Raw genomic sequence first — 14,025 nt, forward strand, 5'->3', positions numbered from 1 at the left:
AGATGCCCTTTACCAGGTGGGTAAAGTTTCCTCATGTTACTAGTTTACTGAAATTTTTATCATGGAAAGGGGTTGAATTTTTGAAATGCTTTTCCTTTATTTATTGAGATGGTCATATTTTTGTCTCTTATTCTGTTAATATGATACATTGATTAATTTTCGAATGTTAAATCAACACTGCATTGCTGGAATAAATCAAGTTGATTTATTGAGTGAATTTTATTATCCTTTTTGCATATTGCTAATTGATTTGATAATATATTTTAAGGAATTTTTCATCTCTGTGTTTTCTTTTGTTGTTATGTCTTTGATTATTAGGATATCTGTAGTATTATAAAATTATTAAGAAAGTATTATTGTTTCTTTGAATTTCAGAAAGAGTCTGCATAAGATCGATATTATTTATTTTGTACTATTTGACTGAATTCATTAATGAACCTATATGGGCCTGGAGTTTTTGTTTAACAAGGTTTGGAATCATAGTGCCAATTTTGGTAATCTTTAGTGTCAGTTTTGGTAATCTTTGTTTTTCAAGATATTTATCCATCTCATTTAAGTTTGCAAATTTATTCATTATTCACAATATCCTCTATTCTTCTTTTAATGTATGCAGCATGTTTCCCTTTTCTTAAAAATTAATCCTAGTCACAAACACAGCTTAAGAAAGGGCAGGTCCATTGTTTACAAGATATCTCCAATTCATGATTGTGGCAAGACCTCTTCCAAGATGTATTTTTGTATCAAAGATTATTTTAAAATTCATTTAAAATAGTGGAATAAAAGTGAAGTGTGTGTGTGTGTGTGTGTGTGTGCGCGCGCGCATGTGTGCACACACACGCTTTACACAGTTGGATTGTTGAGCCCTTCCTGAGATGGCAGGGGAAGACCTTTCTAGATGGACAGCTTCCCAGGCTGGATTTATCAATGCCCTTTAGTATGATTATTATTTCATGTAACTAGGCACATACTTAAAAATTTGCTGTCTTCCATAACACATTGTGTTGAAGTTTATAAATGGAAACCCTACATCAGAATGGGAAAAGAGCTCTGCAGTCAGACAGAGCAATTCTGACTTGTTAGATGTAGACATGGATATTTTAACTTTTAATGTCTGCTTTATCATCTATAAATAGGGTTTATAATAATCTACTTTTAGGAACGCATTAATAATTACTCAAGATTATGCAGAGTTCCTGGTGCTCAGTTACTATCAGCGATTTCTGTTATCATTAGGTTGACCTTCTCTAGACCTAGACAACTTATCAATGGGGACATTTGTAGGTTTCCTCAAGATGAATTCAGATTAAACATCTTCCATCCTTATTTAGATCATCATCTAAAAGAGGACGTTATCACTAGTTTTATTTGTTTGTGTTTAATTCTGGTTGCATGCTTTCTGTGGCAGTTTCTCTTTATGGGAACTTTGTTTCTGAGGGTTGAGGAAGTAATTAGATGCAGGATATTATTTCGTTCCTTCAGGGGAGCACTGAATAAGAGAATTTCTAAAGTTTAAATGATCTCTCAGAGATCATTTAGAAAACAGTTCAAGATCATTTAGCAGACATTTATAGGGTTACTCATGCTACAGTTTTTCTGGAACTTTCTAGCATCCATTGCAGTTTCTCCTCAATTATTTTAAAAATGACTATTTAAAAAGAGACTCACAGAGGAGAAAGCATTCTCTGTACCCCCTCAGCCCCCAACCACTAACACAGAGAAGAAAAACGTAGAGGACCATCACTACGTGAAAAAGTCAGTCTACATAAAAGAACACAAATAGCCAGAAGAGAGATAATTTGTCACATGTTTTTCTACGTAAGGGCAGGTTTTCATCAACTTCATTTGTTTCTTTTTGAGAGAGAATAGTTATGGTTAAAAGAGGCTCCATATTAATATGTGTAGAAATCAAAGTAAAATTCTGCTTGCAAAGATTATCTAACACACCTGGATCTTGTGATGTATAAAGCAGCAGAGTCCCTCCAACATGTGTTCTGAGAGAGCACAGGAACACATGGGTCTGTCCTGGCCAGCAGCACGGAGATAAAAGCAACAGCTGAATAGTCTCAACAAAGAGGACCACGGAGTCTTAGTTAGAACCAACACAAGGCTATGGTGTGCTTGTTGGCACATTTTCCTCTTAAAAAATTATGCATGCTGAATTTTATTGTTTTGCTCACTAAACTCTATCAATCTTCATGAGCTTATAATTAAGAAAATATTACACTTGGAAGGACTCCCTGCTATTATCAAATAACTTTGAAAAGAAATGGAGAAGTACAAGTTGTTTAACTGTTGTTACAAATTCCAGCCATATGAAATGTTAATGTAAGACCACAAGGGATTCTCACTGTGTTTGTATGCATTTTATTTTTTTAAGTTTATTTTAAAGATTATATTTATTTGAGAGAAAGAGAAAGAGTGAGTGTGAGCTCCAGTGGGGGGAGGAGTAAGGGGAGAAGGAGAAGCAGACTCCCCACTGAGTAAGCCTAAGGGGCTGGGGGGCTGGATCCCAGGACTCAGATCAGGACCTGAGCTGAAGGCAGAGGCTTAACTGATGGAGCCACACCCGGCACCCCTGTTTGTATGCATTTTAAAAAGCCAGACTGGAACACAAAATGAGTTTCAAGCAATTTTCATAACAATAATTAGCAAGGATCAGAGAATATTTTATTTATTTTTTTATTTGCTTCACTCAAGGTTTCCACTTGACCAAACCTGAGAAACAGAATCTAATAAAAAGCGCTAGGTAGCGAAGTCCTATCTGTCCCTCTGGCAGCAGATGGCAGTATTGATGCATGAAAAAAATCTTTTCAGGTTACTTTCGCAATTACCTGTTAACGTTTCCCCTCTCTAAGGTGAGGTATCTGAGCTGAACCAGAATTCCTAATCAGATTATACGGTGGTTGTCCTGTTACAGCTCTTCTTTGCCAGCTTTATTTCTCTCTCCTTTTAAGTAAGAGCTGGCTTTTGTTGTTAGTTTGCTTGTTTTGTTTTGTTGTTAGGAGCAGTTTTAAGTTCACAGCAAAATGGAGCGGAAGATACAGAGGTTTCCCAAATGTCTCCTACCTCCACTTATGAAGTACAGCCCCATTATCCATATGCCTCACCAGACTGATACATTTGTTACAAGCGATGAACCTACATGGACACAGAACCATCCAAAGTCTATAGTTAACCTAAGGGTTCACTCTTAATGTACATTCTATGGATTTAGACAATGTTTCCAAATGTATCATATAATGTATGATGACATGTATCCATCACTATAGCATCATACAGAGTATTTTCACTGCCCCAAGAATCCTCTGTACTTTGCCCATTAGCCTCCCAACACACACCCCCACTACCTCCAGGCAATCATTGACCTTTTTACTATCTCTCTGATTTTACCTTTTCTAAGATGTCATATTATTGTAGACTTTATGGTATGTAGTCTTCTCTTTTGGCTTTTTTTAATGAATAATATGCATTTAAGTTAACTGTTATTCCTGGCTTCATATCTCATTTCTCTCTTTGACACTGAATAATATTCCATTGTCTGGATGTACAACTTCTCTTTATAAAGAGATATCTTTTTCATTTGCAGCTCTCTTTAGACCTTGACAAAAATGGGATTTCAACTTCCTTCCCCCGCAAACTCCTTTTCAGTACTCAACTGTATTACTCTAGAACATACTCCACTCAGCAGACATTCTTGGGGAAACAGGCTCTCAAGCCTCCCCAGGCCACAGGCGTTCAGAACACTCTCCTTCCTGTATCTTCTAGCTGCTTCTCCGAAGTGGAACTTCCCTGAGTCAGGTGGCAATAAAGATCTCTGCTCCCTTTAGATCCCTGGAACATCATCTGTAGTTCAGAGAAAGTGGAAGCCCCTGCAGCCTGCTTCACAGCCTCGAGGGCCAGGACAGCAGACCAAGTCCAGGATTAGTGCTGTGGCTGCTGAAATAAAGCAGATCCGAGCCAGACGGAAAACAGCCCGGATGCTAATGGTTGTGCTTTTGGTGTTTGCAATTTGCTATCTACCAATTAGCATCCTCAACGTGCTCAAGAGGTAAGTTCATCTATTATTTGAAAATAAAGTGGCTGTCATTTATTGGTTCTTAGTGAAGAAGTTTTTTGTCTTTTTTTAAAAATTTTTTATTCTTTTTGTTTTTTTCCCTTCTTAAGCCAGAGAAAAATCTAAACCCTTTGCCTAGATAGTGTCAGGCCAGATAACTCATTGTGTTGTTGTTCCTAACAGGTAACTGAGACAGCCTTTTAGAGTGCGCAGACCCTACATACTCTTGTCCGTGGAAGTTCTCTGTTGAATGGCAGACACAAAACAGATGTTCCCCTGATGACTTCAAGCTAATTGCTGAGTCTTAGATGGAGAAAAAGTTCTAATGCAAAAATAAATAAATAAATAAATAAATAAATAAATAAACAAAAACCCCAGAAGCCAAAAGCAAAACAAAACAAATGAAAAAAAACCTCATTTACAGCTTGAAGTTCTGTTTTGATCAGAACAAATGGGGTTTTCTAAAGCTTTGTTCTCATACATAGGGAATTATGACACAATTCTATCTAAAAAATAAAAAAAAGAGATCTTTTTTTTAGCATTCTAGTTATACTAATTAGTATATTAATTATACTAATTATATTTAAAAGGGTATTTTTTTCAGAAGGAAAATAAATGTATAGGGGAAGGGGGAAAAAAGAGCATTTGTGAGTGCACACACAGGCACGCACACACAAATGGAATCAGGGCTCATACTTCGTTTTGAATCTTTAAATAGAACAAAGCCATTTCCTCAAGTCACTGAATCAAGAGCTCAGGATGACTATTAATAAAAATTAGCATGTACCTTTTCAGTGAGAGAAAATGTGTTATTTGTTAGGCTGCAGATACAGTGTTAAGTTAAAACAATGGACTGACAGGAACAGCCAATGCAGGGGCTGTGGTATACATGAACTTCACAGCCAGCCAACTTTATTGGGAATTACCATAACTGTTGCAAACAGACAGGCCCCAAGGTAATAGTAATTTTGTTTATAATAGGCTTCAAACTTAAATTAGGATTGCTCCTCTCACTTTTCCCTGATTCAGAGTCAATATCATATTCCTCACAGCTGGAGACTCTGGAGAGCAGCAGCTTTGGCCAGAGTTACACACTAAAGGTGGTATAACCAGCTGCAAAGATTTCTCATTCTTCTTGGCCCTTGTTTCTGATTGCTAAATAAGTCTTCCAATGGAAAATGAACTTTTGTTTAGTAGTATTGTTTAGTACAGATGCAGTCTAAAAGGCATGAGATTTTCAGCAGCATGGGGCCTTGAGATAGGTACTGGCTCACAAGAAACTGTAAGCTACTTTGCCCTCCATAGCTCTTCGTAATTTCAGTCTTATTTTTCTTGATTACAGAAATCCCATACGAATTTATTCTGTTCTTGGGCTAGATGTTGTTTTCTGTTCTTAAGAACCTTTTAAACATGCTATGATACTGAATGATTTTCTCCTTTTTTTTTTTTTAACTCTTTGTACTTTTATGGTACTCAGTCTAAATTCAACAAAAGTCAGATTTACTTCTCTCTGGGTTGCTCATTGGGATTCCCTGCATCTCGCCACTTAATGGGTTCTTACCTAGTTCCAAATATCTACTTGTCTGTAATAGTTCTCTTCTTTTTAAGTTAAAGTCCTCCCTTTCCAATGAAAATAAATGGCTAGGAAGAAAGTCTACATTAAAATATTTTCAATTTTTTAAGCATTCTGCTCTTTTCCACAAGACTTGAGAAAAACACTCCTTTTCTTCAAATTCTTACCTCTGTGTTTGCCCTTGTAGGTTATGCTTGTATTTCCTTTAGACATCCCTAAACTCTCCATTAAAACAATTTTTTGCCTGACTAGTTAAAACCAGCTTCTTTAAAGCAATTCTGGTTTGTCTAGGATTTCAAAGATATATTATGCTAGACGGTCAGAACATACCATTAATTCTATTTGTCCAGGTTAGTCCACTCCATATCATATTTTTGTAAAACTCCAGTTCTCCACAGAGGATCACTTCATTCCAGAAATGCATTTCTATCATGGGCACCGTCATGTAATCAAATTACACAATCAATGGTGCAGGATCGTGCAGGAAATGTGTTATCATCTTCAGCCTGTAAAATTTATTGAGTAGTTAGTTACCAGCTACCTGATATTGGCTAGTGGATTGAATTTGAAAGATGAGATATTTCTGAGCATGGAACACATCTTAAAAATGATGTTTAAGGGTAAAATAATGAAATATTTTTCAGAGTTTAAAATAATAAAAATACTAAAACTCGTGTATTTTAAGAAGTTACCAGAATTTTGCCTACAGAAAACTAGTTTCCCTCTGACTGTAATGAAGTCCCAGAATTCAAATTTCAAGAAGGCTGGGAAAATGGTAGTTGAAAAAAAAAATGTGATACTTTGATCAGTGCACAAAGGCAGGTAGGAAGAAAGACTCAAAGACTGCAGTTTAGGAGGCCTTTTAAATGACACACAAAATGGAGTAGTAACAAACATTGTTCAGTTGTATTTAGAAACGAAACAAAAGAAGGGACATAGATACATATTTGACTTCTGTTCTCTTACTCACCAGAAATAGTATTGCATTTGTTGTTTAAAGGAAAGAGATCATTCCTGCTTGATTTTGCCTTTGACTTGCTAATTGTGCCATGGAGATTTTGTTCAGGTACCAACATTTTTCTAAACCCAATATGGCACCATAAACCAGTGCCTGTTGCAGAGGAGGACAGGAGTTAATTAGGCAGCTTCCATCAAGGGCTGCATTCACCCAGGAATTTCATTATTTGAAATGTACTTTTCAAAATCACACTGGATTTCCAGTGATTGCTTTTTGTTTTGTTTTGTTTTTCCTACAGAGTATTTGGGATGTTTACCCACACAGAAGACAGAGAGACTGTATATGCCTGGTTTACATTTTCACACTGGCTTGTATATGCCAATAGTGCTGCGAACCCAATTATTTATAATTTTCTCAGTGGTGAGTTTTCAACTGTTCCTTCCATGTAAGCCACAATCCTTACCAAGGATGAGGAATCAATGACCAGAAGGTTTTGAACACTCTTGAAATGTGTGAAGAGCTTAATTGCTCTACAATGAGATTCCCCCCCGCCGCCCCGATCTAATTTGACTTGAGGTTTTGCCCTTATGAGAGGGAGCACATGTTACCTGACTCATCAGAGAAAATCATCTAAGGCATTTTCCCACCAAATTTAAAAGAAATGTTGAGTAGGAGGAAAGTGAAAATTGTGAGAATTGAAGAACACAGAACCCTGTTTGCCATACATTAAATTTATGATTTACCAACCTGTAAAATAATTTTATCTGAAAGTAGTACAGACTTGCTATATTATTTCCTTTGCCAACACTGAGATTGCCTCACTGAGATTGAATTGGAACCCTTCCACTTTTGGGTATTTTTCTACATTTACATTTCTCTTGTGAGTAACATCTCTTGGGGTTATCTCAAGATTTCTCACTGACCACAAAAAATGACTTGACTTCTAAATAACATACAAGCTAAATGACACACACAGACACACATCTGTAACTGATTTAATCTTTCTCGGTGTATGAAACCAATGTAATTGTAAAAATCATTTAACTAGTTGTTTTATTTACAAACATTTTGCCTGACTGACCTTTAGAATTGTGTTTTAATTAGCTACATCTGTACACTGTCGTCTTCTCTAACCAGTTGGCTCTTTCTGTTTCATTGCTATCTCCAAATATATGATAATTTTAGCAATTCATTCTACTGTGAATTGCTAAATTCATCTTCATCTTTGGCCTTGTAGGTTATATGGGTTATTTTTTAAAAAGGAAGAAGAAGGAGAAGAAGAAGACAAATGACCAGTTAATTAGATTTTTTTAAACAATTTTCATTGTTTTTTCCTCAATCATGGCATATATACCCTATATATAAATATGTAAAAACCTGCTTTATTTCACCTTTCAGAGACTCAGGTGATATAAATGTGGGGTTTGTTTTGTATTGAATTGCCCTTTTTCTTGCCTTCCCCTGCCACAGCCAGCACCTGTCTCCAGAATAAAGACGGCATTAGATCAGAGATAACCAGAGACAACTCACTGCTCATGTGCTAGGTTTGAGGGGTCAAGGGACCATGTGGAACTGTGGCTTTGGAAGCAATGAAGAAGCTGTTGCCTTGGGATTAGAGATGACTAAAGCCCTGAGCCTTGCACTAAGCAGATCAAACTTCCTAGAAAGTTACAGGAAGAAGTGTTTGGAGTCAAGGCCACAAGTTAAAGTGCACTTGTGGGGTGGGTTAAGGCAGGGAAGGTGGCTGGAACCTGTGGAGACCTGGGATGTGCCTGCAATTGTCCAAGTCCCTTGAACATTCACTTCTCATGTGTAATTACTCAATCACCTGCTTTGGTGATAGAAGCTCAGAAAAGAGAAATGATGATTCCCCATCCGGTTCATTTATCCTTAAAAAGGTGACTGTTTCATTTTCATACTTCTCCAATTTCATGTCAGTGATTTAAAGGCAAGAAATAACTTCTAAAGTAGGTAATTTTTTTCTTCTGTTTTGTTTTGTTCTGCCTCATGCAGATTATGAAACTTTAAGAAATTTTCTATATATGTTAAGATTTTTTTTTTTCTAGATTCTTTGTTGAACTGAGTGTGTCAGTAGACCAGTTTCTTCAGAGTCCAGTGCAGGGGTAATTTCTGCACTGTCGTGGCCATATACAACACAGGTTTCATCATTTTTGAAATTATTAAATATCTCTGGACATCCTACTAATGATCACTTTCTTTACAGCTATCTGTAAAAACCCACAATCGCAAATGAAGAAGGTTTGACTCTAAAGAAAAGAAACCAACTCCAAACATCACACATGAAAATCAGTTACATTATTTTATGGAAATACCTTATTGTGTCAAGAGTCTACCAAACTTCCAGTAACCCAATTTCCTCTTCCGATTTCCCCATTTTTGCAAAATATTGTACCTCATTGTTGGTTTGGCTCAAGGGAGCTACTGGGTTATATCCTATTCATGATTTGTTGAACCCTACTTATGTGTAATTCTTTTTCCTTTCATTCTCCCTGGTTTGCCAGGAAAGTTTCGAGAGGAATTTAAAGCTGCGTTTTCTTGCTGCTGCCTTGGAGTTCATCATCGCCAGGAGGACCGGCTCACCCGGGGCCGAACGAGCACAGAGAGCCGGAAGTCTCTGACCACCCAGATCAGCAACTTTGACAACATATCAAAACTCTCAGAGCAAGTTGTACTCACCAGCATAAGCACACTCCCAGCAGCCAACGGAGCAGGGCCACTTCAAAGCTGGTAGAATTTTCATTCATAGGACAGGGATATCTGGGTAAAACTATTCTTTTTTTAAAAATCTCTGTACACACAAACTTTACTATCCTAATGATTTGAAGCTAAAATTACTTTGTGGAAATTTTTAAAACAATTTCCTTTCTTTCTTTCTCTTTTTCTTTCCTTCTTTCTCTTTTTAATCTATTACTCTATGGAAATAAAAAGAAAAGTCAGTTTAAAATAATTTCTCAACTTTTGATTTAAACATGTTAGAAGTTTGACTTTCAACTGAATTTTAGGCTATTCACTTTTAGCTTTATGTATTATAATTTGTGTCAATTAAATGTTTGCATATTTTTAATTCTAATTTTTATTTTACTCTCTCACTTTCAGCTTGGTTGCAAAAAATTACCAAGAGTAATCCAATTATTTTCTTTTAAAAGAAGTAGCAATTACTAACTCTGAATTAGCAACAGACATGTTAGCTGATTTCATAGTTTAAAAAAAATTACAAAAGACTGTCATTATGATGTGACATCTGAGAGAATATTTATATATAAAATAGCATATTATATTAGATAATCAAAAGCTATCTTTCAAAACTATTCAAAAATATTTACTATTAAACTTTAATTTCCATTCATTTGATCACCCATTTACACAATTTTCTCAGGTTTGTAACCTTACCGTTGCTCACATTTCTCATCTCAACATATGGCCAGTAAGACTGTATTAACATAACAATTTTGGAGTAACTACAAATACTAACAATCTCCATCTCTAAGAAAAGACTTCGATATTTGAGAATATGGTAGAATTCTTTTATGGGTAGAACCCATAAAAATGTCACAGTTGGCCTTGCTGGATTAAATTAAGAATGCAATTTACAAAGAAAAGGAGTTGTGGACTACTACGTTACATATGGGGACAGTTACTACTGTCATGGAGATGTGATGATAAATATTTGCATTTATTTGAACTTCATAAACATTAATCAAATACAAGCACCCACTGTGCTAGGTGCTGGAGAATGAGGTAGGGACGGATGTACACGTGCCTTCACAAGAGCTCTCAGTTACTGAGGGACACATGTTGATAGAGTTTACAGGACAGCAAAGCATTCTGGGGGGGCAGATTCAAACGTGGGTGAAGCAGTGAAGCAACCAACAAGGGAAGTGAGCAGGAAAGTTGTCCTTTTTTGTTTCTGATTCATTACAGTGACATGGTTGATGTCAGCAAATTCCTTGCAGGCCTGCAGGTGGTTAGGAGGGAAATGCTGGCTCCTGACTCACATACAAAGGACTAGCCACTTGGCGTACTTTGTACAAGTGTGAGAGCTGTGATCCAAAGCACTCAGTATTTCTACCTTGTTCCCTCCTCCAAATGCTTCTAATTCAAATATTCACTTGAAAACTGAATTGAAAATAAGAGATGTTCATGAAAGTTGCTCTTCTTCTCGCATGACAGCGACAGGTGTCCTTATTTTTATCGAAACAAAAAATGTGGAGCATAACATTTAAGGAAGATTTTTACAGACCCTAAAAATTATCTCATTCATTGCCTGCTATTTTCCAACCCATCACTTTCCAAAAGAAAACACAAGCAAATTGTCCACAAGTCATTTTCTTGTTTTAAAATTGGGGGCTACCTTGTGCTTTTTTCCTACTCAAAGCAAAAAACAACCCTCACAGACAAGGTTTATTGAAATTATCTTGCTAATTATCAGAAAGATAATGACAAAAGCAAAGTGTTATAACTCTCCCCTCCTTTCCCCTGTACATTTGAGAACTTTCTTGTTAATGCTGCATGAGAGGAGTGTTGTAATATTCAGAATGTGAGGGGAGCTAACATCTTAAACAGTTTGAGGATCCCTTAACTAATACTGATAATATGCCTCAATGCCTAAGTAGTATCAGAGAAAAAGAGCTGAATTATAGACTGTAATATAGTCTAGTTCTTTATCATTTAAGGAGAGAGATTGAAGGACAGAGAGAAAGAGAAAGAGGCTCAGAGAGGCAGTCATTGTATGACTGCCTGTTAAGAACAGACTCAGAAGTCAAGATGCCTTTGCTCTAAATGATAGATTCTCAAAATGCATTTTCTGAACCATCAGCATCAGCCTCACCTAAGAGATTACTAGACATGCAATCTCAGATCTGCTGAATCAGAAACTTTGGGGGTGGCACTCAGGACTCTGTGTCTTAACAAACCCTACAGGTTTTCCCAAAACATCTGGAAATTTGAGAACCCCTGCTCCAAATAACCACCTGGCACCTGCTAATTAGCCCACGCAAAATTAAGTATTTTACTGCACAGGTATCTGCCACAGGGACCATTGTCATCACTCCTGTCAACTTGGTTGGAGGTCTGAAAGAAGAGCCTGAGTATGAATGTGGAACATCACTCAGTATCATCCTATTCAAAGAGATAGTGGTTTATGAACCAATTGTTCTGCATGAACAGCACAGTGTGAGAGAAGACTGGTTTTAAAGCACTTGTGTACTTTTACGGATACCTGGATGACTTGAGTTTCTAACTAAAACTTTTAAAACTCCAGTTTTACTTACACTGACTAAAAGCTAAGTCTTGTGGGAGCAGATAGTTTCTAAGAATGATCATTGCCTGGAAGGAAAACAAATACACACCAGAACTTGCAAGAAACCGTGTTGATGGAATAGCAGACTGTATGCATTGCTTTCAACATGTGAATTCTGGAGCCCTTCTGAGAGGTCTGGATAGAGTATGGTTACCTTCCTAGGACAAGTGGTAAAGAAAGAGTTGTCTCCAAAGCCTGCCAATCTTATGGAGCAAAGCGTCAACTTCTCACCTCATTATGTGTTAATAACACAAATGAGAGACTTCTTATGAAAAGAATGTGTTGCAACTGTTTTATTCTCAACATAGAATATGCATCTGTCTGTTTTGCTATATTTTAAAGATTTAATGTAAAATGTCACTAGCGTTACTGAAATTTTGTTATCAATAAGGATGAGATCATTTTTTTGAATAGAGAATCCATTTGAACTTCATTATTTCTGAATTTCTCTAAACCCATGAACACTTTGATATTCTAATTCATTCATTCTTGGCAAAAGATGACTCCTAGTTTTTGAGGAAAATGACTTAAATGTTCCAAGGCTTGGATCATTTCCTTGATATCAAATAACTGTTACAAATCATTGATGAATTAATTGCAAAAGTGTTAGGCAGTGATACTGAATTTCACTCCCAGTGTGAATTGTTTTATTAAAGACAGAGGTAAATATGCTTGTAAAATGTGGTCTGAATATACATAAACCTAAAATATCAGAATGACAAATACCCAAACATGCTTATGGACACAAATTTTGAGGAGGGCTATTACTATTTTAATGCCAGTATAATAATAATAGAATCTCTCATGCTTGATATAAATCAGAATAGTAATCAACTATATTGCAAAAAAAAAATCTGGTTAGTCATTACAACTTAGAAAGTTTTTCAATCCCAATTAATTTTACAACAGACAACTTTTCTACTCTCTACAAGTTACAAAAAAAAAAAAAAAGTAAATTCCATTAGGTTATGTACAATTGGTTTTCAAATGGCATGAAGCAAAATACTGATTTTTTAGAGATAATATGTAAACAAAAATATTGTCAATTTAAGTCTATTCTACTATTTTATGTACCTCAGAAAATGAAGAGCAAAGGCATGGAAAACACTGTTATCTCCCCAAATTCAAAGAGGATTGTTTTCTAGAATACTGCTGCAATTAAAGAGGGAACAAAAAACTCCCTCTCATTTGCCACGTATTTTTATTCTCTTAAATTTGCTTTATACTGTCTGGGGTTCAAATATCTTTTAAGTTTTTTCTGAAATGTATTTCTATAATTGTTGTATCCCATGTGTGTAATATTATGTCACTTGTTTAACAGTTATTTTATACATTTCAGTTCTTTGCGCCTGATTTCCTGTGTGTTCATGAAGAAATTTCTTATAAAATCCAATGGGACTACACACCGACTATGAAGGATGCTCGTTATGTACCTTTTCAGTAAAAACCATACTGAGAATTCTATAATCTCATTCATACTGCCCTCTCTATTGTATGAAAAATCTCGCAGTTGTTGATTTGAGACATTGGATATTCAGTCATAACTAGTGTCAGATCTCTGCAGTTAAGGATTAAATTAAGCCCTCTGGTGCAGTACTTAATGATCAAAATATTTTTCCCAATAAGTTTATATAACCAAGGATAATCATGATGTAAAAGGTTTTTAATGTGTTTTTAAGAGCAGGTACTAAACTAAGGATGGTTAAGATTAACAAGAAATATTTCATTAAAAATATGGTAAGACACTGACATGTATCATTAAATTTTGGAATTTTTATCAGAGTCAAGAGATTGTATCTTATTCGGATTTAAAGAAAACAGTGACCTTGTGATTTTCCATTTATTATTAGACTAATAAGTATGGCATTTCCATAATTATGCAAATTTTTCTTGGTCATTGCATGTAAAACTTTTAGGGCTCTTTTTAGTTAGTGATAAATTCTAAAATGTATATTTTCTGCTTTTCAAATGATTCTGATAAATGACAGAATCAAATGTCAAGGATTTTTCTTTAAAAGTCTGCTTTATTCACCACTGTTTATTCTAACTTGTATCAAAAAGGGAGCCAAATAACTGGACAGGTAAATAGTTGATTCCATCTAGAGAAATGTGATTTGATT

General features: G+C 35.7%; 1 protein-coding gene across 1 annotated transcript in view; it reads left to right on the plus strand.

The window, feature by feature from the left end:
• Positions 1–13,337, plus strand: part of HCRTR2 (hypocretin receptor 2) — a 109,280-nt gene extending 95,943 nt beyond the window's left edge. The window contains exons 5-8 of the mRNA XM_032340292.1: positions 3,828–4,048; positions 6,884–7,005; positions 9,108–9,333; positions 11,626–13,337. Coding sequence (XP_032196183.1) covers positions 3,828–4,048; positions 6,884–7,005; positions 9,108–9,333; positions 11,626–11,680 — 624 coding nt within the window. The 3' untranslated portion in view covers positions 11,681–13,337. The remainder of the gene's footprint in view (positions 1–3,827; positions 4,049–6,883; positions 7,006–9,107; positions 9,334–11,625) is intronic.
• The last annotated feature ends 688 nt before the right edge of the window (positions 13,338–14,025 follow it).

The sequence above is a fragment of the Mustela erminea genome, chromosome 4 (assembly GCF_009829155.1).
Source record: "Mustela erminea isolate mMusErm1 chromosome 4, mMusErm1.Pri, whole genome shotgun sequence".
NCBI lineage: Eukaryota > Metazoa > Chordata > Mammalia > Carnivora > Mustelidae > Mustela > Mustela erminea.